The 26064-nt window shown below is 35.4% G+C and overlaps 2 protein-coding genes across 2 annotated transcripts in view; one reads left to right on the top strand and one right to left on the bottom strand.

Moving 5' to 3' along the window:
* The window catches only part of LOC117792180, a 60014-nt gene that overhangs the window by 11548 nt on the left and 22402 nt on the right, over positions 1-26064 (bottom strand). Inside the window, exons 5-15 of the mRNA XM_034632204.1 lie at positions 24074-24145; positions 17584-17687; positions 16230-16538; positions 14582-15064; positions 14409-14515; positions 14191-14345; positions 13236-13798; positions 12816-12924; positions 12358-12518; positions 12133-12295; positions 11866-12067 (exon numbers count right to left, since the gene is read on the bottom strand). Of these exons, the coding sequence (XP_034488095.1) occupies positions 11866-12067; positions 12133-12295; positions 12358-12518; positions 12816-12924; positions 13236-13798; positions 14191-14345; positions 14409-14515; positions 14582-15064; positions 16230-16538; positions 17584-17687; positions 24074-24145 (2428 nt within the window). The remainder of the gene's footprint in view (positions 1-11865; positions 12068-12132; positions 12296-12357; positions 12519-12815; positions 12925-13235; positions 13799-14190; positions 14346-14408; positions 14516-14581; positions 15065-16229; positions 16539-17583; positions 17688-24073; positions 24146-26064) is intronic.
* Positions 18174-19329, top strand: LOC117792997 (probable mitochondrial import inner membrane translocase subunit Tim17 1). Its single transcript, XM_034633360.1, has 3 exons — positions 18174-18523; positions 18584-18789; positions 19109-19329. Exons 1-3 carry the CDS (start codon positions 18202-18204, stop codon positions 19127-19129), a joined length of 549 nt encoding a protein of 182 aa, XP_034489251.1. The 5' UTR covers positions 18174-18201; the 3' UTR covers positions 19130-19329.

Raw genomic sequence — 26064 nt, 5'->3', positions numbered from 1 at the left:
GGTGCGGTTGACATTTCTGGAGAAGTGCCCATATACAGATTGTTCTTTAATTCATCAGCAAGTTGAATTATGAAATGATGAATATTTTAAATCTACTTTCCCTAACATACTTATCAGACTGTGTTATATACAAGATTATAACTCTACCATAAAAAAAACAATTATGAAAAGTTGAAATAGATCTTTGCTCAAACTCGACATAGTTGAAAAGGCAGTGAAAAAACTAAGTAGGTTCTTTTACTTCAGTTATATTTTTGTTTTGTACATTGTTTCCATTTTTTCTATGTTTTCTGCTCTTAATTGTTTCTTATCAGAACAAGTTGATTGGTGTAGCAAATATGGTTGTTAACGAAAACACACAGAATATAACTAAGTAAGTAATTCCCTTTTGCATTTTCTCATTCTCATTCTGTCAACTTATCGGCATTTACTTTGCTTCAGTGCATAAAGAGGGCGTGAAATTTAATTTTATTGTGGTACGCAGTTTGTCCAGTCGAACACACGTTACTTTTCTATAGTATTCCTATTCCTATTTTCCGGCTATGACAATATTTAATTAGTTCCCGTTGAGCGTTCCTTGGGTGCGTTAGGTTAGTTATGGCTAAACCACGTAAGGTGTGCTGTTTGTCAAAGTCAAACACACTTTTAAACAATAAAACAGCTAAATATACAAATGTAAGACAAAAGGTATTACACTATAAAGCTGTCAGGTTTTTGTGACAGTCATTGTAATATAAAGGGAGGTCTCTATAGGGCATCATTGAGCGCATTGACCCAAACTTAAATGGGGGCTAATTAAAATGGGCGACATTTGACAGACTGACAAATTAAGTTCATTTATCCTGACTTGCCATTCACAATAACTCTGACAAAGTGTATTGTAGGTCGAATTTAATGATGACGCTATAATAGGTTTACATCAGTGCAAACAATTATCTTGAAAGAAAATGTGATTCAAAAACTTAATACCTGAAATGCAGTCAAGTTGACTTTGTAATAATAGAAGACACGTGTATCCCATAATGATGCAACAACATACTAGATATTCTACACGTAATCATACTGGCTTAGTTTTTTGTTTTCTTCAAAAGCATTTCGTGTAATGACTATATAAATACAAATACTTTTAATAATTTCAAATATAGAAAATTATCGAACATGCCAAGCGAGATGATTCTAAGTTAACAGAGTACACATTGGGTGCTTTTTTCTTTTCATTTTAAAGTTAGACAAGTAATCGATATAAATGCAACTCGCTGGGTTGTCACTCTGTAGAAACTTCCATAACTTCTTTTCTATGCTTCATAAGTTTGCTTTCTCTGTGTGTTTCATCCCACTCACCGTTTCATGCATTTCGCCGCTTTCGTCGAGCAACGCCTCCAAGCTCTGATCATCTTTAGTGGGCGAGAGGGGCGGCGTCGGCGAGCGGTTTTTAGCTGTAAGCATTGAGCGTGGCAGCAAGTGGCGCCCATAATGCAGGTACAAATAACGGCCCCATTTGCGACCAGCTACGCCGCAAACAGCGGCAACTGCAAACAGTGCGACAACAAACCACATGTTGTGGACAATAACAAATAACAAACGAAAATTGTGCGCTCAATTCCGAAGTCAGTCAAAGCTTATGCAGCGTTTGCCTGTCCAACTTTTATGGCCGGCAGTGTGAGTAAAAGCTTTGTCGTGCTCAGCAATAACATTGCATGCACTGCTCTCTGAGTTTTGTTTAGCGTTCTCTCACACACTCTCGTTCTCTCGCTCTTTTGCTCTCCCACACAGCTGGTTTTGGTCTTGTGACCCACGAGACTACTTTTTTTTTCTTTCGTTTTGTTGTTTGTGCTTCTGTGTTGTTGCCGCAGTTTTTATCACGCTCTATGCCTTTCAATTGCTTTTCCAATATTTTGTTACACGTTAACAGCTAACTGTTAATGTTGTTTACTTTAGCCACAACACACCATAAACTTTGTACAACATTTGTGCAATCCATTTGTTTATATATATATATATTCAATTTTTGTTTTTTTTTTTTTTCTAGCACAGTGATTTTTTCGCTTTTTACGTTGGTGCTGTGTGCGTGTTTGGAAAACAAGTTGCTGACTGACGGAATGACTGAATGTAAGAACAGGCGCACACGGTGGCCCAAAAGAAGTTCAGTAAAATAGAGAGAGAGAGCGAAAACGAGAGAGTGAGAGGTTGCAGTGTGTGTGAAGTGCTCTCTTAACTATTTTTGGACGCTCTTACTTGAGCTTTTCAACTTCCGAGCTTGCTGCTATTTAGATAGTGAGAAGGAAGGGGGCGTGTGAGTCTGTGTGTGTGTGTGTGCGTTTGCCTGCTACTGTTCAACACACATTTCACTTGGCGAGAGACGATAACAGATTTTTGTGACCAGCAACATGTTGCTAACGATGCGTATACGTAATTTTGCAACTAATTGCTGTCAATAGTGCAAATTATGTATTTATTTGCAGGTTGTTGACGCTCTAAAGGGGCTGCAAATTAGGTTCCCAACAATTGGGGCATGAGTTGGCGGCAATTTGTTTTAGAGCCATTGGCACCACGAGCTTTGGCCCAAAAAAAAATTACACAAATGAAAAAAAAAAAAAAAACAATTTGGTTGCTGTCGCTTCATCGGGCCAAGGCTGTTGTTGTTGCTGTCGTCGAGCATTTTTGACTGTTTTAAGTGCTGTTTGAACAGGTTTCTGTTTTAATATTACCAGATGTGTTGCTTTTAAAATTAATTTGTTACGTTATCACACAACGGACAAAATCAATTTGTGGGCGTAAATTAGAAACAACAAGGATTAATCGCAATTGAAATGCAATATGTACATAAGCACTTGAACCGTAACCGTATAGTGTATAAAAGAAGTTTGACCTCTTCTCATTTTAAATCCGGCATATAAATCACAATTATTTTTGGCATATGAGTATTCTGTCAGCGTGACAATAAACAATCGCTGTCAAAAATGTTGATGAAGTAATCACGTGTTTATGTTATCCGGTTATCGGATCCCTTGTCTTCTTGTTTATGACCCCGTAATCTGTATATTTCGGTATCCATTGTGAGAGAATTTAAGTCATACAACAGATTGACAGCTGTTTTATGACATACTTAACAGAAAACAACAAGGACCGAGAATCAGGACTAATTAAAACGACTATAGTTTACGCTATACGGCAGATTTTTCCTTTAATTATAATACAGACTACTCGTAAAGTTATATGAATATATCTGGCACTCATGTAATTAGTTTGAGCATTCTTGCATATTCAACCAATGGATTATATTACAATTCCGGTTTAAGAATGCAGAACTTTTCCTATAAGGGAGAACGTTCTCTTATAATTGTTATACTTTGCATACAGCTTTCAGATGCTTTTGATCAACAGGTGGCGCTTTCACGTACAGCAACACCAATCCCAATTAATAGTAACAATAACAGATGCCGTCATTTGCCACACCTTCCGTTTACATATGTATGTATGTATGCGTATATATGTATATTTAAGTATACGTCAAGCTTTTGAAATCTAAGCCAAATACATAATACGAGTATACAGTTGCAGTCTTCACAAATGGCTGACTGCGAATGCGCATTAAATTTCGCTTTGTGCCATGAAGTGCAGATAAATAAACAATAGAAATTCAATTAAATTACAGTGAAATTTCAATTAAATAATCTTACTGTAGTCCCCGTCCCCTAAGTGCCGCCCTGTTAAAGTCTCACATCTGCCTAAAGGTGAAAGAAATGTCAAATGTTCCCCATATACATACATATACTTAATATTCTTAATTCAGCAGGCTTACGTTTAGCCGAAAGCATTTCGAGCTTGAGAAAACCAAGCAACCTGTCGAACCACCTGCTTAAATTCAGCTTTTAATTATGAGCTATATAAAGAAAAAACTAGTTGCGACCTTAAATGCGCTAAATTATAGACATTATATAGATCAAAAGACTTGATAGTAACAAGTATTTCTTTTAATAATCTCTTGACAATAAAGCTACATTCTTTTATAAAATTATAGGTTTAATGAACTCCCATATGGTACTCATTGTAATACCTCTTTATAGTGTATTCTATAGTCGAGCATATCTCAAATTCAACAATTTTCATTGTATCTTCTTTCTTTTTGTTGGGTTACTTTTGATTTTGAATCTTTCTCGCACTGACTGTTGGCATTGACTATGATCAAAGATAAAAAAATGAAACAAATGTAGAGAAATTGATATGGAGAAAACATGTGAACAAACGTGTCGAGGCACCTTTTTACTAATAATATATACCCCTTTACCAAACAAAGAAAAATAAACATCTTCAGTAAAACTGAGAAGAGAAATGTAAGACTGATAAATTTGAAAAATTGGTGATGATAATGAAGATAACGTTATATTTAAAAATTCAAATACATGTATGGATCAAGAAATGCAAATTATATATATATATATATATATATTTGTCTTTGGGACAGCCAATTGACGGCAATTTACAATATGTCTGTGCAACATTCAATGGGGCAATGAGGCAACTTATGGCGAACATTGGCCCATCTTCTGTAAGGCACTAATTATAGCACTAGCTCATCTTGTCAAGGGGTTTACAGGGGTATCGCTGACGTTGTTGTTGTTGTTGCTGTTGTTATTGTTGATGGCCGACATGGCGCAAAAATGAATTTGCATGCGATAGGGGCGACCTTATCGATGGTATTGCCAGTTTGTGCACTATTCAATATGGACACTTGATGTTGGGCTATCGTCATTTATGGCCAAGGCATTGAACATATATATTTCTTATTATTTTCTTTGTTTTTTTCCATTTGTTTTACGAAACGCGTTGCGATTACAAAATACTTGCGAATTTTAGGCAAATATTTTGTTAAAATTTTTCTGTTTTCGTTTAACTTTCACCCACAAAACAACGCGCAAAAGACGTAAATATAAATACAAAAAATGATTTGCACCGAGCGCAAAGCAAATCTCAACTAAATTTAAATTAAAAGAATTTTTTCAATTCTTATTTTTGTAGTATTTGTATATATCTGCTGTTGTGCTCAGTCTATTTACCTTTTTCCTAATATATTTGGCTATTTTGGATAATTTTATCGGTTTGACGCTCATTTTGGCGACGGTGTTTTGGTGTTTCTTTTATTTTTGGCTTGTTTTTTCAGTTTTTGCTTATTTTGCTGCTCGCTGTTGTCGGTCTTCTCGCTGCGCAGGCGTTGCTAATTTTGGATACGCTCTTTGATTGGCAATTTCCCGGCCTCAGGCCAAGAGAGCGTAAAATCTTTAAATTGTTAAGTACATATACTTATGTCAGTGCTGATATTTAATTATATTTATTTCACATTGATTGAAATTACACAATAAAAAGAATTTAGCACTTTTTTTTATTGTTGTACAAGTATTTATAGTATTTGTATATGTATTCCAATTGGAATTTGAATTTGTTAAGTACACAAAAGAAAGGCCGCTGATCACAATGTTGATGACAACTACGGCAACGGCAACGACAAAGACAACGTCGACGACTGCGATTGTGATTGCGACTGTGCGGCTTGAATGTGTTGCGAAAACTAAAACAGAAACAGAAACAGCCCACAAACAAGCCCAACGGTCGAAGCCGCTGTTGTTGTCGCCGTCAATCTGTCAGACGACAGCAACAACGACAACAACAAACGTGGCTCAACAGCAGCAGCGACGCAGCGTCGTAAGCGTACATCGACGCGTCGCGATTCCAGCTGATAACTTGTCTAGCGGCATCATCAGTCGACGTCAAGCTCTGGCCTGCGTGCAATGTGGCACCACATTTTGGGACACCACTGTAGCCGCTTAAGCCGCTTGCGTTTTCTATGCTGCGCAACGAAATTGCAGCTTTAGCATTTGGCAGAGCTTTCGTTTACTTGCTTTGTTTTGTTTTGTATTGTTTTGATTTTCAGCTTTACTGTTACCCACAAATGAAAGCATAATATGCATTTACTCTTCAATTAAATTACAGCTCACAATCTTTTGAATATGAAGGCTGCAGACTCAAGTATTTTTTGATCTCTTATAAATTAATGTACATAAGTGTTTTCTGCAAAGCATGTGTATCAAATTTTTCAGATCTTAAGCTTAAAGTCTGCTTTTTTTACCAATAGGTGGTTCTGTTCAGAAAATATAATATAATACATTTTTTTTTGTGTTTTAATATCTATTGATTAATTATAATTCTTGAATTTTTCTACTTCATTTTAAAACAATGGAAAATAATAATAATGGAATGGAATCTTGAAAGAGTTACAAATTTTATAATAAAATATTTTTATAGATTTTAAAAATCAAGGAAAAATTTAAAGACAATTAAGAATATATATAATGATAATAAATATTGAAGAAAATTGAACATTTGTGTTTCTAAAACCTTTTTAGCCTTGGACGAAAGTAACTCAACTCCAAGTAATTTAGAAAATTACAAATATAACTTGCGTGTTTAGTAGTAGTTGATATTAGTGTATGTTTTATTAAAAGAAAAGCAGTTTTAATTTAATATCGACTGGCTCTTGAGCGAGTACAGAGCAGTTCAAAAGCGACTAATTATTCTGCAGGGGACGTTTATTGAATAAAGCTTAATTGAACAGAAATGGTCGTATTATGGGGTTATCTTTTCAATCACGTACATACAAGTGTACATACATTTCATAAATGTACATATGTACATTTTTTGCATAGACATGTCTAATTCAATTGCTGTCTGCAAATTTTATAAATTGAACAATTCTAGCTTTTCTAATGCAGAGATGTTTGTGGACAGAAAATCATACATACTTTTAAATGAAGGCGATTAGTAATACCTGATGCATTTGGTATTTGTATTAACATTATAGCTTATCAATGAATCTACAAGCTGCAGATCAGTTTCAATATTATATATTGATTGTAAAGGGAGGTAACTCATTTTTTTATATTGTTTAGTCTTTGAGTCAAAGACTTGCTAAAATTAAACTCAAGCAATATTGAAAACATTTCAGCTGCTCTCTTATTACGCAGGCTAAAATTGTGGAAAGTCTGAGCCGCACCCTTTTCCACACCTTTTCATTTGATCCAACTCAAAAGACATATAAATTCTAGTATGGAATGAATGCGATTGAGGCTCATTGAGATCTTTAAGGTGTCATTAAAAATATTGTAATTACAACATTAAATCGAATATATTTAAATGGAGATGTTTTATTATTCTAAGGAATGTGCATTCATATTTGTATTTTTATTGATTTTTAGCTAAAAGTAAACATACTGGCAATATGCAAATTTAAAAGCATGTACTCGTAATGGAGCTGGGGATCGCACTCTCCTCAATTGCTCAACGACGCGACGTCGTTGTAGACGCCGAACAAATTCATTGAAACTAATTGATCGGACAAGTACAATATTGCGTTGCACATATATACAAATAAACAGTTAGTCAAGTAATTATTTTGACAATATAAAAAATTTCACCATCATTATTTTACAAGAATGAATACCTATCATTGGTTTTTAAATTCTATAGTTGTTTATGGTTAATGAGACGTATTGAGTTTAATTATTTTGAAAATCAAAATAATTACTTGACTAACTGTTTATACTGTTTATATCTGCAAACATATACAATTAATAGCCAATCAATAACAAGAAGAGCCCCTATATTACACCGAATCACAGCGGTGCCCAAATCAGAAAAGTAGCTCCAAATTAATCCATTAACCCAAAAAACCGGATACCAGAACACAACAATGTTGATGATACGCAAGTATCGACAACAACAATAATTACAAGAACAATAACCGGCTGAATGACAAGCGCTGTAGAATTGAATAAAACGTAATTAATTTAAGCAAGTAATTAATTGTTGTTTAGTATAATATGATGAAATTTTAAATGGATTGCTCTGAATAAGATATATTTAGACATATGCATGCATGCATGCAAATTATGTACACGCTTATATCATTTAAATACATCTAGGTTGTTCGAGCTCAAGATCAAACACCCTTCCCCTTCCCCCATCTATTTAATGAATTTGCATCCACTAGCGAATCTATAAATGGAAATTTTCTATTGTTGAATGAATGAAGGCATTTAGCTATGTTAAGTTTGAGTTTGTCATAAATGGAATCACAACAGCAACAACGATAACATTTACAGTAACAACAATAATGTATAACAAACCCAACCGGTTGATTGAAGCGCTAAAACTCGCCAAGTTAATTTTAAAACTCGTATCATACTTCAACTACAAATATGCATCTATTTATGTATGAGTTTCTGGTAGATACATTTAACTAGCATATTATTTTTGGTCGCCCTTTTGATGACCTACAAAACAGCTGAAAAATCTGTTTTATCTGTTTTTCTGTTTTTGTTTTTTCTGTTTCCTTTATTCTACATAGGTTTGATTTATAGATGTGTAAAGACTCATTAAAGCTATTCTTTAAAAAGTTACTGCTAATTTCTTTTATATAAACGCAATTAAAATTGTAATTTGTATTATAAACAAATTGAATGTTTATACAACAACATTCTGTCATTCTTCATAGAGTCAAATTACACTAATGTTTTAAGTTTTGTTTAAATATAGTATTTACAAATATGTAAGAGAATGATAGAATAGGAGACATTGGCGATATCCACGATCTTAGATAAAAAGTAAATATATATTCGACTATTAATAGAAGAAACAAGAAAAGTGCTCGTCTACAGAATTGCAATCAAAGTAGATATAATCAGATAACCTCCTTCTGAATTGTATTTAGTTGGAATTGCAACATAAATTAATATCAGACTCTATTCGGCACTTGAAAAACATAAACGTATTAATGTTATCTTGCATATATTAATACCCGCATGAACCATATGTGGAATTTATTTTTAGACTTCTTCAACGATAAGCAATCGAAACAAAAAACAATTACGTAATGTGACAGATATTAAATTGGAGTCTGCGAACGATGAAGCCACGAAAGCTGATTTCTTTAGTAAACAAAGGAAATACATAATACTCAATCTTGTCAAAGTCAAAATGATCACTCGAGATGAAGTTCGCCAAGTTATACAACGGAAGTTGTTGTGCTCTCCGTATATAACCATATAATTCTAAAACTATACGAACATGTATAAATATAGTTTGATAACCTCTTGAGCTTTAAATGCTGTTGATGTTATATATGAACTTCATCTGTTATTTATTATATAGGTTATCGTTGTTGTTATTTTAAACTACCTATATATTTATTATAACTAATAAGGAAACAATTTGTTGAAATTCCGCTTCATTTACAAGCAGAAGTGGATGTTTGCCTGCTCATCGTACAGATAACAGAGATAATGAGCTCGGAGGAGATCCCATGGCTGAATCGTAGAATTAATTATAATTATCAGGCACTTGAATGATGAGTTTGAGTTCTATGAACAACAAATTCATATCATTATTTTGTGAACCGTATCAGGTTTATAATTTATAAGACGAGCAAAACTCGGCAGACAAAAGAAATTACTCATACGACGTGTGAATTGTGGTCGAACATATTTACATACTTATATCTCTGTGGGGCACGCTTATTGGGTGAGAAAAACGTGGCCAGACAATGTTGCGAAATAGCCAAACGAACCATAATAATAATAAACAAATATATGCGCTAATTATTGAATGAATCAAACTTGTTAATTCTTGTATATGGACAGCACAAAAAAGATGATTCGAAGGCAGGCCGCCTTCACCTTAAAACCCCAAATCATTTCGTTATAAAAACAACTTCAATTAGATCAAAGCTTCAATATGCAATGTGCTAATTGGCATATCAATTTGAGTCAAGAATGCGGTTGGCTCTTTAGCCCTAAATGAAAATACTTTGGAGACAAGTTACCTTTAGGTTGTTAAGGTTTGTCTGTTAGTTATGTAAATGGGTTGTTATGCTCGGCTGAGCAACATACTCGCATGTGGTTATTAGTGTTGTAATGAGAGCTTGACGTAGCCACAATTTCAAGTGTTTAATCATAAGCTGCATGCCGATGCAAACAAATTGGTTCAGGGAAGCCCACAAAGTGTTACCAAGACATCGGATGCCAAAGACCCCAGGTAGATTATGTTCCCAAAACTTTAAATTTATGCAAAAATGTAACAGGCAGCAAGAGACTTCTTTCGCCATATACGAAAATAAATACACGTTCAAAAATATATATCAATAGTCGAGTGGATCTTAGAAGCTGTAAGAAATACAGGCACCCAATTTGGTATGTCTTTCATATGCAAATCAAGTTTGTTTTCAATTTTGAATAGCATAAAATCAATACAAAATGGTATAGCCTTCGTCTTTGATACACATACATATACTCTATAACGCACTCTACCTACGCTAAAGATTTGATCACAATTGGATAATAAGCACAAATGTTAGTCAAGAATCTATAATGCGAAGCTGGCGCCATCTAGTGTTTGTCTTAAGATATGAATGTTTGTGGGAATACTTGTAGTTGTTTTATATAAACTTGACTTGTTATGCTTGCTGAAACAAATACTGCAATTAGATTCGACTGGCTTGCTCTAATTACATTTCAAATGGTTGCTTTATGTAGTCGACGAAAGTAATTCTCAACGAAACTAGTTCTCTAACATGGGCAGTATGAGAAAAGTGCAGAATATTTGAAAAAGTTAACATTTCTTATTTGTTATTAAATGAAAATGCTTGAATTGTTATAATTTGATGAATTTAAAATTGTTGCCAATATGATAACGTAACATATGTTGCAATAAAAACGTTACATAGTAAAAGTGTAAAGTGAATTTTGAATGCTCGCTGTTGGATGAGCCAATGTGCTAAATGAACTAGAAAAATGGAACTAGTGCCAAACTTTGTACATAATAATACAATTGAATTTTAAATTAAAATTGTAATTTAAAAGAATTTGAATTTGAAATTATTGTGTGTCACACACACTCACATATAGAAAGTGCTTGAAAATGTGCCAAGAAAATTGTACAATACTGTAAGAACAAGTGTAACTACAAAACAATAACTACGAAATAAAAGAACGAGCGAGCCAAACGGAAAACTAAAAAGGAAAATAAAAGAACAAAATAATAGAATTTTCTTAAAAAGATAAGAAATAAAGAATTTACAAAAAGAATTCACATCATTTTCACATAAGTTCCAAAAGTGGATTGATCTTTTCAGATATGTGCTTTAACAACACGGTTTAGTTAAGTTTAGGTGGAAGAATTCGTATTAAAAGGTTTTAAATCCTAACCTCGCCGCCCAACAATTCCAAATCATGCGATGCGGCATGCGAAGCCGTTTTAATGATCTTGTAGGTCTTGGCGAAGGGCGCCTTTAGAAGCTGTCGTATAGAGATTTATCAAATAATTCAGTTGATTTTTCGGGTTGTTTAGTTTGTTTTAGCCCATTTCATTTTTGTGTGTGGTTTTTAAAAAAATTGTTATTTTTTTTTTTTAATGTAAAATCAATGCAAATTGTAACATAAAAGAGACACGACAAGAAACAGAAAGAGAAAAACGCGTATACAATAAATGTAAAGAAAAGTATACAAGAGATGTTAAAAAGTTTTTGCATAGAAAATTCAATAATTTCGAGGCATTATCTAAAATAAATAGTTCTTCATATTATTATTTATATATTCTTTATACTTTGGGTTTGAAATTTTGAGAGCTTGAGAGAGCAACGATTTTTCTTTCGTTCTGTTTAAATTTAATAAATTTAATTTATATACTTAGTAGAAAGAAATTTGAGAGAAAAACTCAGCGCATATAAAAGAGCAATTGGTTAAAAATTATATGCGAAAAGAGACGGAGAAACGCGATTGCGAAATGGATTAGGAAATGGATATAAATTGAGCTCACCTCCCAGGACTCGCGGGTGAGATCGCTGATTTCCTCGCCATCCTGGCTGTCGCTGTAGCCACCGGTTTTGATGGTGCCACTCTTCGTCCATTCGGTATCCTCTTGGATTAGTTCAAAGCCGCGCGCCTTGATTTGCTCTTCGTCCAGCTCACCGTACAGGTGTTTCACCCAGGTGTTTATGAAGCGATAGAGCTCGTCAACGCTACAGGATTACAATTGATGGTTAACAATATTTAAGTCAGTTATAAGTTGGCATTGGTAACTTACCGATTTTTAGGCACACTGAACCAATATTCGGCGCGCAGCTTGTTTTTGCCATAGGACATGACAGTGGTTCCCTGTGGAATGGCCTTGCCAATGGGTTTTCCCATACGCAGGCGGAAATACAAAGGTGGGTCGGAGCAGGCTCGTGCTGGACGTGGTATAAGCTCTGTAAGTAACAATTAAATCAATCAATATCATATTATATCAATATTGAAGTGAACCGCTTACTGTCCACACTAATAAACAATTCCGGCTTGTCATCCATTGAGACCATGGAGCGATAGTCCAGCTTGGGCGGCTGTGGCTTTGGCTCCTTCAGCTTTGTGCTGTACACCGTGCCCTCTGACGAATGTGGACGTATAAAGGTGCCAATTGACGAGCGCCTGTGAAATTAATCAAGAGCAAAAGGTTAGTAAAAATAATCTTAGGTAATTCCCAATCTGATGATCAATCAATCAAGTCACACAATTGACAAACTAGTGCGAGAATATGGATTTAATGTAACAAAAAAAAAAAAAAAAAACTATCTAAACTGATAACTTAACAGATTAGCTTATGAAATAAAGTGATAATTAAAGCAATAGATGATGATATTCGTTGGATGAGTTACACAAATCTACAACATTAAGAACAGCAAGAGCAACATATGAACACATCGTACAGCATCCAATTAGATCCGTCCTTACCCATAGGTCATATGACCCTCGGAATGTGTCGAGTGTGGTGTCAATGGCGGCACTGGCGACCCACCAGATTCTTCGGACGGTGTTTTCGAAAAAAGATTACCGCCCAGCTCTGATACCAGAGTGATGGGCGAGCTAAATAATTTGGTTTTCAACCGATATGCGTTTACATTTGTTGTATGCATGTAAGTATGTGTGTGTGTTTAGTGTAACAATATGTATGAAGAAAGTGTGAAAAGCATAAGTGAAAATTATGTTTTGCAAAAGCAGCCGATCCGCATTAACCGAAGGTAAGCATATTTTAGTTTTTTTTTTGTTTTGTTTTTTATCACAATCCTGAAGATCAAAAGAAACTTTGGTTACATATTAAAATCAACATTATATTATTTTATTGTCTCAGCCATAAAGTGAAGCTAGTTTAACTTACCTTGTTCTTCTTTTCGGACTGCTTGTCACCAGCTGCCGCGGATGCAGCTGCCTGTACTTGTTGTGCTGCCTCGTCGTCCACGCTGAAGCTGACGCTGGATGTCTTCTTGCGAGCACCGCCAGCATCGAGGCTCTGGCCAAGAATCGTGCTGCGTGGCGGCGACTCGCTAAAGTGCGTCGGCACAATGGTTTTCGGTGGAACCCAGTCGGAGCTGAGAACAATGTCAGCATCGCTGTAAACGGTTTTCTTTGGTATCGGCTGTACTGTGGGTATGGGCTCGCGTATATCGATGCCCGAATCGTAGCATGACTGCTTCGAGAGCTGCTCCAGATGCTCCAAATCAATGCCAGATGGTGGCAACATGCCCGGCAACAAACCAGCACCGCCAACTGCCGCAGCAGCAGCTGCTGTACCAGCTGCACCACCACCAGCAGTTGCAGTAGCAGTGGTTGCAGTGGCAACACCGCTGACCGAACTGGCTGTCAAATGTGGATCCTGGACGCGAGAGCCGCTATCTATGGTTATGTTGGACTCGTTATCTGCCTCGTCATCCGATGATCTTCGGGAATTAGACAAACAATAGCTAAGTATTTGGCGTGTGCGTTTCAATTAAATGTGTGTGTGTATGTTTTGTTTTCGTTTTCGTTGTGGTTGTGGGATGAGGTGTCATTTACATGTTTACAGGTTACAGGGAACATCGTGTTTTGTGTATATTTAGATACGTGTGTGTATGTTTGTAGTTTATGTGTTGTATAAAGCATAACAAATCACAGTTTGCAAAGTGTGTGTTTTTAAGAACGAACGTTGCGGTTTGAAATATGAAAAGAAAAACATAAAAAATGTTGAACAACAAATTATTAATAATGGTTGTCTGTTTAGCACTTGGAAGTGAGAATGCCAAAAGAATAAAAATAACAAAGAACAGGCAACACAAACTGATCAAACACTAACCGATCTTTGCTCGGAATGGCCCAGTGATGATCCAAAAGGCTTTTACGACGCTCCTCCAGCGTGCTGCGTGTATTTGTCAGGCCGAGCGTTTTCTTTTCATCATCCTCATCGTGAGCGTCAGTCTTAGCGCTATCTTTGGCTTCCGTTGATGTATCCTACAGCGTAGATAAACATAATTACTTACATATTGTAAAGAAATATTTACTTAATTCACTCACCTCGACACGTTCACGCTCAAAGGCCTTGGGAAAGGCATCGCCGTCGCGTCCAGTGCTGGAACAAAGTGATTCCTGATCATCGGTGATCTCCAGCGAGCCAATTTCCGCTGCAAATGTTAATGAAATAATTAAAAATATTACCAATTATTAAGGTATTTTGTATTTTAACTTACCCTCCAAGCGTTGCTTATTGGTCTCAATGTCTGCCTGCTGCTCGCTCAACTCTTTGGAGTCCTCCTCAACTAATACTGGTTTGGGATAATAGATCTCTGGCTTCTCTGCGTCAGCGCCGCCGCTGCTGGCAGCAACACTCGGTCCAGCGCCTCCTGCCACACGCATGTGGGCAATGTCATGGAAGATGGCTGCATTGACGACCAAATCCATGGGGGCTATCACGCCATAGCTTTCGGGACCATGCTCAATGACCAGGGGATCACTGACATTCGGATCAAACATGACAGCGTTGCGTGTGACCAACAGAACGCCACCGACAACGCCTTGGCCATCGGTAATGTGCCGTACATTGATCTTGAGAAAACGTTGTGTAATCACAGGATCATCGCTCTTGTCCGCATTCTCCTCGGCCTGACTGTTGTCCACCACCCGCTCAATATGTCCTGGCTTGGGGGAACCGGGACGCAGGCCCTCAAGAATATCTGTAAAATAAAGTACATGGCGTAAATACATTTTAAGGTGAGTTGCTAAACAGAAGCAATTGTCTCTTTTTTGGTTTGCTTTTTATCAGTCTGATAAGATAAGTGGACTGGGCTGGGAGTCAACTTGGCCACAAATTGATTTATGTGATATTTAGTTTAAAATTAAATCTCTCTAAATGCGCGCCATGTGACACTATAAACTTGATGATGAAGTGCGCTGCAAATTTGCAAGCTCGTGGCTGCTTTTCGCTTTGAATTTTTTCTGACTCCCGCAGCTCTGACAAGTAAGCAGGTAAGCAGGTGAGGTACAGCAACAGACAAGGCCCGAATTTGACAACAGTCGTGTAATTAGCACATTGATGAGTCGAATCAAATAACCAAATATCCAAATATTATTAATCATGAATGACCTCCGTTTCGCCAAAATACAGCCGTGTGCATGTTGAGGCTGACGAATGCTCTGAACGTCTCTGCACTTTAAGACACTTGTACTCCAATTTCAATAAGCGATGTGGCCAATAAACTAAATATGTAGTTATTGTTATCTCTTGTTTATGCATCCGAAAAATAGCTGAAATTGCGAACAAAATAGCTAAGACCGAGACGGCACAGCTGATTTACAAATGTAGTGCTGCCAACTTGTTTCAAGAGTCATGTCGCAAATAAGAAAGGGTTGGCAGGCTTGGGTCACGAATTTAAGCCCATTTTCATATTGTGTTGTTTTTTTTAACATGAACACTTGATTTAAATATAAAATTGCAGTAGTGATGCCAAATTTAAAAGAAGAAATAGCTGCTTAGCTGCATTGTTTTGAAAAAATATTTAAGGCAAAACACATTAATAAAATAGCCAGATTTTCGGCTTACAGCAATTTTCAAATTTGTCTCGCAACATCGAACTTTAAAAATAGCCATTAGTTATAAAAAAAAAGCTAGGTTGGCAACTGTGCTGCACACACTGACACAGCTGTAATCAGACAGTGAGTGTTGTACAGCGCTGTTAAACAGCGTTGCCAACTACGATACAGTAGCCGGCGTAATTTAAAATGTAAATGAAATGCAAAAGAAATTTAATTAATTTAAATGAAAAGAAGCGGGCGGTCTGGCTGCAAAGTTAGCTTCAATATTATCGCACCAATTACACCATTTCCAGTTGCGTCGCTTACCTTTCTCCTGCTTGCTCTCATCGCTAGAGAATTTGCGCTCAATTGGACTCGACTTGCCGGATATACTGCCACCGCCTCCGCCGCCCCCTCCCTCATTCGTTCCAGTCGAACTGGTGGAGGCATCATCTTTGGCACTCTTATCGGGGACCAACAGCTGCTGGCCCGGGTATATAAACGAGCTGTTAAGCCGATTCAAATGTGTTAGCTCCGATGGTGTGGTATCAAAACGTGCTGCCACCGAGGTCAATGTGTCGCGATTTCCCACGGTATAGGAAATGGTGGGTATGGTGGGCAATGAAGACTTTTGCTCTGCGAAAACAGAAAACGGTTCATGTTAATTAAGAAACTTGACACATTAGAGAAATACAATTCCAATGATGTACATATGTATTTAAATTTGTAAATTATTTTGGACAAGTGATTATTACTTTGGCGCTTAGGTAGCTGATCGAACACCACGAATTCATCATCCTTGGGTCGTAGGCGTGAAAATATCACACCCGTGTCCAAGGCATCCTTCGCCACTTGACCAAATTGTCGGCACAAAAAGATGACAACAAAGTCATTGCTGGTCATTGACGGAACTTCAACTCCATTAACCAATGGTATCACATTTCTTCGCCAATAAATTTCAACAAATTCCAGCATCTTTTCTTCAATTTTTGTTGATAAATCAGTGCGTGCACTCGCGAACTACACAGAAATAACAATTGTTAATCTCCGCACAGCGTATGAATATAAAAACACTCTAAGCTTTTTATCGTACGTCCTTTTCGCATTCTCTTTTGCTACTAAAATTCTGAAATGTCTACAGCGACTACAACAGCAGTAGGAACAAAAACAACAACAGCAACAACATTGCCGCTGACAGCAAGCAAAAAAGACGCTGCTGCACTCAAAAATCTGTCGAGTCCGCAGTTTTTCGCATCAAAAGGCAACTAACGGAATAAAAACAAATGCAACGCTGTCCACGCGAAACCAATGAAAAACTTAATTGATAACATATTTATTTAAAAATTGATAAGAGTCTACTTCTTATCAAGGTGAGCCGAATTTCGGCATAGCCCTATGCGTCAGTTATTGATGCACAGATAACGTTCATTTTCCATGTTGATAAATATTGATAGAAAATTTCAAATTTGTTGCCTATTTGCCGCCAAATGTTTTGGAGTTTCTACCAATGTGCGATAACAGCCTTGTTTGCTGTTAGTTAACAGTGAACAATTTTTAAATGCGCAGCCAACTTAATGTGAGTTTAGCTTTGCTTGCAAATTGATAGATGGCGCCAGCCACATCGTGAAACGTGCGCGCAATTTTCAAATTGAATAGCATGTTGAGAAATGTATATACTTACTTGACAATTTGTCGACACTCTCAAAACGCTGCTCAACTTTTGAGCGCAATGAATCCAAATCGAAAGGCGCCGCAAGGCCATGATCCACACTACGCGATTTGCTCCTGTAATAACGATTAAAATAAAAAGAATGCGTGACAAAGCACGAAACGGTTGTTAAATTAATTGTGGAATATAAATCGATAGCAACTTGTTGCTGCGATCTTTATCACTTACAAATTTTCCAGCTCAAATTGTGGCCATAACCAGCTAATAACAATTTATTTATTTGTGTGTAGTGCTGTTTTTATTATTACGATTTTTTATGTTATTGTTAATGTTTATCTGGCAATCGACAATCGCCAATCGAGGAGTGACCAAAAATGGTAAACGACGCATTTAAAATTTCGCATTTTGCTGTTTGTTGATTGTAACCTTTAAATGCTTTCGATTTTTGTGTGTCATGTCACGAGCTTTTAGCTGTTTGCTTGTCCTTAGAACTAAGTATGGAGTTTTGTGGAATTTTTCCGAGTTCTATTGTAATAAGCAGGCCTTCGGCTAGCTGTCTAGGGAGGCTGTAGATTATCTAAACTCAGTCAACATTTCCGAACATTTCTCTTATTGCGATTAACTATTATTATGGAGGAATATACACGCGAGCCGTGTCCCTTTCGCATTGTGGAGGATTGTGGCGGCGCTTTCGCAATGGGATTTGTGGGCGGCGCCATCTTCCAGGCCATCAAGGGATTTCGAAATGCACCGTGTGGCATGCAACGTCGCCTGGCTGGTGGAGTGGCCGCAATGCGTGCACGTTCCGCTTTGGTCGGTGGCAGCTTCGCCATTTGGGGCGGCACCTTCAGTGCCATCGATTGCACATTGGTCTATAGTCGCGGCAAGGAGGATCCATGGAATTCTATAATCAGCGGTGCGGCAACTGGCGGCGTTCTTGCCGCACGTGGTGGTAAGTGTGGAGAGAAGCTTTAGGCTAATACTTTGATTACATTCCGTGGTCAATTTTAAGGTGTCACCGCCATGTTGAGCAGCGCTTTGGTTGGCGGCGTGCTTCTGGCTCTCATCGAGGCCGCGGGCATTGCCGTCTCGCATTATACGGCCGATAACTATCGCCAGATATCCGTTGTGGAACGCATGCAGCTTTATAATGAGCGTCAGCGTCAACAACAACAGCAGCAGCAGAAGATCGCCAGCTTCTATACGGAGCCAAATGAGGCAAGTCTCAGGCTCACAGTCTATTGCATTCAATACTATTCATTATACCCTTGCAGAGGGTATTTTAATTTTATCAAGAAATATGTAACGTATAACGAATAATTGGCAAATCCTTTAAAGTTTATATAATCTTGATGCACAGTCAATGCAAACATGTCTGTATGCATCTTGTTTAGTTTTTGGAGATTCTTATTTATTAAATTCTGGTCAAATTTATAACTTAAAAGCTCTGCAAGGGTATGAAATCTTCGGTGTGCCGAAAGCAACGCTTCTATCTTGTTTTTCATTTTAATGCATTGAATATTTTGTTTATTTGCAGGGTAACTCGTTGCCGGCTTAGAAACTTGTCGCGTCATCGATTGATAACAAACGTCGAATACAAATGTTGAAAATCACGTATTATATTCTTTTAAATGTATTTTATTTACTCGAATTTTTATACATTTTTTTTTTTTTTGGTATGCTGATGCCTCGAAATTGAATAGAGACACACTATCACTGGCATTTTGAGTTTCATTAATATTCATTTGCCGTGCACTTCAAGTTTTTCTTCCCATTTGATGTTGTTGTTGTTATTATTTTAGAATATTCTGAACATTTTTATATGCCGCTGCTCGGGTATGTCACGGAATTTTTGATGGCTTTTGATGACGACGTTGATATCGAGCTTCCTAGCGCCAAATTTGGAACCACACAACAACCCAACCACACGCGCCTTTTAGGTCTTGGCATGTGGCGCACATTTGACTACCGCCTTTGATTTATAATATTCGTAATTTCAATTTCAAAATTCAACTCTAATCGCTAAATAATTGAGCAAGTCTCATTCTTATTTTAGTTCTCATTTATGTAGTCATTTTAAAAGCTGTATACTATTTCACCCGTATCTATTCTTGTGTGCAACTATTTATGCTGCCTTCAGATACATTTGACCGGAGATGTTGCCTTTTTGCGAAATTTTGATTGACAAACTTAATTTCCGTCGCGAGGCAACGCACTGTCATCTGTTTGTTAGGAGGAGAATTTCGAATGTACGAAATTAAATAACTGATTGACAGCTTATTTTGGGCCATGTTTTTGTACTGGTTTATGTAACTAACAAACTCTTTTATAGATTTTAAGGCGATAATTTAATACAATTCTTTTTTCATTACTCAGTCTTTGTAAATGAATGTTAATCAAAAAATCAATATGTACAACTTTGCTTTTATCGCAAAAGTAAAATTCATAAAATACAAAGCCTTATGAAAATAAGCGCATGAATAAGACCTTGTCGATAAATAAAATCTACTTCTATTATATAATTATTATTATAATTATAAAAAAATTAAATTTAAATTTGATGGGTAAGAAAGTTTAAATCCAATTGTACATAAAGGGTGGTCCATTTATAAATTTGAGTTTAATTTTGCTATAAAAAAACGGCTCGATATTTTTCAAAGGATGAACATTTCTTGGAAAGATTGGTTTATGTTATTTATTTATGAAAAACTTTTTTTCATTGTACAATTACTATCAAAATCTTTTATCCTCCATATGAAAGAAGTTAACAATAGAGAGGTATCGTTCATTGGCATAAATTATTGAAAATTTTTGTTTGCGCGTGTCTTAGCGACTGCGATGGCAATTAGCGAAACCAATTGCGATAACCGTAATTGAATATCAATGATAAAAAATACAAACAACGAAATGAAATGAAATTATTTATTCAATTCTAGTATTTATGCGTTGAAGCAGCCGACAGGGACAGAGAAAGAGAGGAACAAACATGCAAATGGCCTCCTCATAGTCTGCAGATAAAACAGTAAATTATTATTTAGCGCATATTTGTCCCGCTTTGTTTTTATTGCATATTTTTTTTATTATTTATCACAATTTTCATGTCAGTTTGCCATTGAGTTACGCCTTTGCCTTTTGTCATTTAAAAGATCATTTATTTATTCATTTTAATTAATTGCGCAGCTGAAAAATTTTACAAATCAAACAAACTTCGTCGTGCCTCTAGGCCTATTTACGCTTTATTTCACCTGGACGTCTAAACTTTATAGCACACACATTTTTAAACAATACAATTGTTAAACTGGACAGTCCCAGAGAAACAACTGTGTTTGATTTGTAAGTTGCGACATTTGACGAAGTCGACAGAAATTATATTACTTTATTCGTCTCTTTCTTTTGCTTATTTTTATTAAGCTTACAATGTTCGCAGGAATTTAATTTGTTCAGTTGTTTTGTGTGGAAAAATATCATATCATTTTGTTTTATTTTTTATTAAAATTTATTTAGAACAGAGTAAATATAAATAATTATATAGCACATGTGCACGTCTGTACAAGTAAGACAATAATTTGTTTCTTTACTTTTTTTTTAAAATTTTATTTACTTTGCAAATTCCTTTGCACAAGATTTGAAGGCAGTGGCAAATGAAGAATGTCACTGCTCAAAATAAAAATTAGACTGTGAGATGTTTGCAGTTATTCAAACAGTTACGGCTTTATAATAGCTGTTATACATATCAATTACTCAGGGTTGAGATGAACGAGTCTTGTTACTTGAACCTTTTTTTTTTTTTTATAGATATTCACTCTGCAAATTGGTTTAAATATATTTACTGCAAGCTATTGCCTACCTTTTAATTGGAATTTTGTAATTTTCTTAATTTAGGAAAACAATAAATTATTAAATGACAATAAAACACTTTTAATTACCGTTACAACTTTACTCTTTGAACTTCTATACTATTTTAACTTTCGATGTATTGTTCGGTATTTCGAATTCGCTACAAAGAAATTTTTTTTTGTTTTAAATGGAGAATTAAAACAGAGAAGCTACAGAAATCTAAATATTAATAATTATAATTTTTTAATGCTCTCCCAATAAACTGAAAAGTATCTGATTATCATTTAAAACATCAGATTCATCTTGTATTGTAGTTAAAAGGCTTATTCATATTTAAAATCAAATTTTAAAAGATGACAACTTTGGAGAAACCTGATAGACATAGAAGTTAACTCTTTTCTTTAACATTTCATGTGATCCAATTAAGCTTTACAAAAACGATTTTTCAAGCTACTAACATAAGTATTACTCAAGTTATTTATTAGGCCTAAATTCATCTCGTTATCTAATTTTTATAAGTATTTCTGAACTACGAGTATACTCTAGTGTCAATTAACTGTAGTCATTAACCTGAGATCAATTGTTAGATTACCGAAAACAACTAAAATGATTGTAGATATGTCTATAAATGATGTAACTATCTAAATTTCAAGTACCTGGAAAAGAACTTGCCTCTTAACTAAGTGAACTACCCAAAGTTTTTGACAAAAATATAACGAGTACAATTCAATATTTATACTTTATCGACTACTGATACTCTTACTCATACTGAAGCATTTGTAATTCATATCTTATCAACGATGAGTAAGTAGTTGCATTAATGTTTACTTTAGATATTTTGACCCTGGACGACCGAGTGACAACAACAAATGCCAAGCAACAAGGTGTTAAGCCTCTTGGCTTTGGTAATGACAAGTGGCAAGAAGGTAAAATTAAAATGGAAGGTTGGATGCAGTTTGTTGGCTTACTGACACCATTCGACCACCGGCATCGTTACCGCCAACCGACAGCTGACATTTGTCAACAACTGACGGGCCACAACACTTCAACACACACAACAGTGTTCTTATTGCTCTTCTTCTTTGCACTGCTGTTGTTATGGTTATTGTAGACTGGCATAAATAAATTGTCAAGTTGTTTGAATTATTTTTAATAAATCATATGTCCAAAGAACGTATGGAAGAGTGACAAACTGATAACTATCAAATCGACAGTAGTTCAATTTAATTTCATTTTTAATATCTGCAATCAAAGGATACTCAACTAGGAAATACCCTGCGAAATTGGAGATACCGTGTACATCATTAATAATATAGTGTAAGAGTAATTAAGAGACAAATCTCTTATTAATTTTATGTTTCAAAGCTGCAAAATCGAATATCAGACACATTGAACAATTTTAACTTTAACCTACTAGTCAGCATTAGTTCACAATAAAAGTCAAATTTTGTGTGTACAGGGTATAAAGAGAACTGGGTATAAGAGAACAATAATTAAAGACTTTTAAGCGAATGCCAAAATTCGCAAAAGCCTTCAACTGATGACTAATAATAACTACCATAAATATGAGTATTCGTAAATTGTCTTTATGTCTAGTCTGATGTTTTGTGGCGTGGTCGTTTCGGATATTTTCGGGTCTGTGGTGTTGTGGTCTGAAGATCATTGACAAGTTGGGTCTTTGAACTTGAAACTTATTGTGCGGTCTTTTTTAAGCTCTTGCTCTGAGCAAACTTACGTTTCGGACTATATGAAATCGCATTGTGTATGAAAATTCCCTTTATTATATGTTTATGCAAAGAAAGATGGTAAAAACAGTGAGATTGATATCGCATGACGCATTTATTAATAAACAAATATGTCTACAGAAGGTATACAGTGCCTTCCTCATTATTTAAAGTTCTTTCGCACATTAATCTAATCTTTTGGTTATCTGCGCAGTTTGGTCTTTTTTTTTCATTTTTCTTCCCGAACATTAAATTTTTTTCTTATTGTTTTTTTTTAGTTGAATTTTGTACTCAACGTCTTCTAATCATTTTAATATCAGTCGTTTATTTAGTGCTTATTGTTGTTAACGTTTTGTGGCTCTTATAAATTATCAATTTGAACAGCTCACATTAAGATTATCTGAAGATCTATAATAAATATTGATAAACGAACTCATTTATTGTTACGAATATTTATATAACTTGAATGCGCTCTTTATAAATTAAAAAAATATATTATTGTCTCTCCGTTTGATTATGCACAAATGCATTGGTTTTTGTTTATTGTGCATTTGGTAATATAATTAATATTTATAATTTGTTATTTTTAGGCTCAGTTATGGTCACAATTCGCTGCAAAAAATGTTTATATTGTATGTATATAATAATAAATGGTAAATTGCGATTGAATTGTTATGCAAATTTATATGCCGACATGCTTTTAATAATTAAACTTGTATTAACGACATGCAGTTAGAGAGCGGTACATACTTATATCATATGCAGATGTAACATGCAAAAGGCATTTTAGCTATATTTTTATCATTACAGAAATTGAAATAAATTTAGCTACATTTTATATATACAATTTCTATGCGTATGTATGGGATGTGGGGTGTGATTAGGAATTATGCATATTTAGTTAGTTATACTCGTAATAAAGTTAGTATTTTTTCACTTACCTGCGCACGGGTATCGCCAAATTGTCAACGCTGCGTGACAAACTGGAAACATCTTGACTAGCCCTACGTGACCTGGCACGTTATAAATTATAAGGAGCAAACGATATTGTGCCAAAAAGTAAACGAGAAAATCATAAAAATAAATACAAAACGGCAACAACGAAATAATAAATATTACAAAAATATGAATATTTAATACTTGAATATACATTGAGAAATAAACTCGTTTCAGAATAGTTTAACAAACGCCAATTCTGAAATGCACACGTAACTTACGACATTCCTTACACCCTACCTTGTTTAACCCTTTCTTTCCCCCAACGATAGGAGATCATCATTTGATTTATAAGCATTAGCTGATTCTCCAATGTGCTTGACCATGTCAATGGAGCACGTGGCAATAATGAAAGTACCCACATTACTTTGAGCTTACAGCTATATAAGTGTCACGTTCTAACTGTTATATTTTTACTTTATAGGAAAGCGATAACAAAATACTTTATCTAATTAGTTCACCTAAATTTTATTTGCTTAGCAAGTGCATAAAGCCATAAATATGTGAAAATACTTTAAATATGACTATAATCTTAAATCTATTATTACAACTATTATTATTGATTGTATTTCGAGAAAAGCGTATAAGCAATATCAATATTTTTTTAAACCTCTCTAAAATATATAAAGAGCGATCAATAGGATCATCGTGAAATTATAATATACTCCACCTTTTATAATTTCATAATGAATAGGATTATGTAGTTCGAGAACTTAATTTGATAAGCTAACGATTTGTTATCGATAATTTTAAAGTGCTCAGCTTTACACTTAAGGTGTTATCTAGGTTCTTTTTTAGACTAGCCAAATCAAACGAATTCAATCAGTTAAATCTCATATCAATTGCAATGGCAGTTAACCAATCAGCCCTCTATTCTCAAGGATCGAGACTCTCATCTCAACATTCGCAATAACTGTCGATCATCGTTAAAAGCACTTTAACATTCGATTTTTTTCGATAAGAATACCGTAATTATAGTATTAAAATATATGTTTATTTCCGCATATAGAGATACGCCTACACATAACACCTGAACCAATTGAAATGGATCATAAAGACAGTTTATCTTTATTGCGTTCAATAAAAAAGAGCCATATCAAATTAAGCTAGACTATTCTAAGAAATGGGATGTTGGACAAACAAACGAAAATTATACTGAATTTATTTGATTTTAGGTATAGTCAAAGACTCTCAAACTGCCCACACACATTAATTGCAGCCAGACAGCTCAATAAATATTATACTCAAAATTTTAATATGCTCACTCAAAAATATAAAAAGTTTACCATTGATTAACACATTTTTACAATCAATTGGCAAGCAACAATTTCCCAGTCCCCCTTCAATACGGTTAAATATCAATTAGCAAGTTTGGGGGATTTTTATCAATAGATATTTATGGCATTTAACACACTCGTCAATCAATTCCATTCATCTTTTGCTTATGTTCAGAGGCACAAAAGCAAGCGAGAGTAAGAAAGAGAAAGATACAACTCTTAGCTGAGAGATCGTTAAGCAAACGAGTACGGAGAGTACGGGGAGAACTCTTCCGGCAAATTTGCTGCGTACGTGCCTTAAAGCATGCGAAGAGACTTTGTGTAATGGCATTAATGAGATCTGGGTTTGCCGGACTTTTAACGATTGGAAGCTTCCTTCTTAAGAACAGGTCTGATGCTTGAGACAGCTGTGAGTATCGGTGAGTCAGTCAGTGGAATACCTTGGGATCTTCTCACCGAGAGCATTTCAGCAATCTAACAGTGATTAATGTCAAGTATTTAAATTGGAAACGCCACTTGCTGACTGCCTTTGTTGAGTGTTTCTATTGAAATTAAATAATCTATTGATTTAAACCTTGAAGTTGTTAGTGACAAGTCTACTGGAAGAACACCTCATAAGTGGGAAATTTGAAACGAATGTTTGCGACAAACTTGAGATC

Source organism: Drosophila innubila (assembly GCF_004354385.1).
Source record: "Drosophila innubila isolate TH190305 chromosome 3R unlocalized genomic scaffold, UK_Dinn_1.0 2_E_3R, whole genome shotgun sequence".
Taxonomy (NCBI): Eukaryota; Metazoa; Arthropoda; class Insecta; order Diptera; family Drosophilidae; genus Drosophila; species Drosophila innubila.
This window is presented reverse-complemented; position numbering and strand designations above follow the sequence as displayed.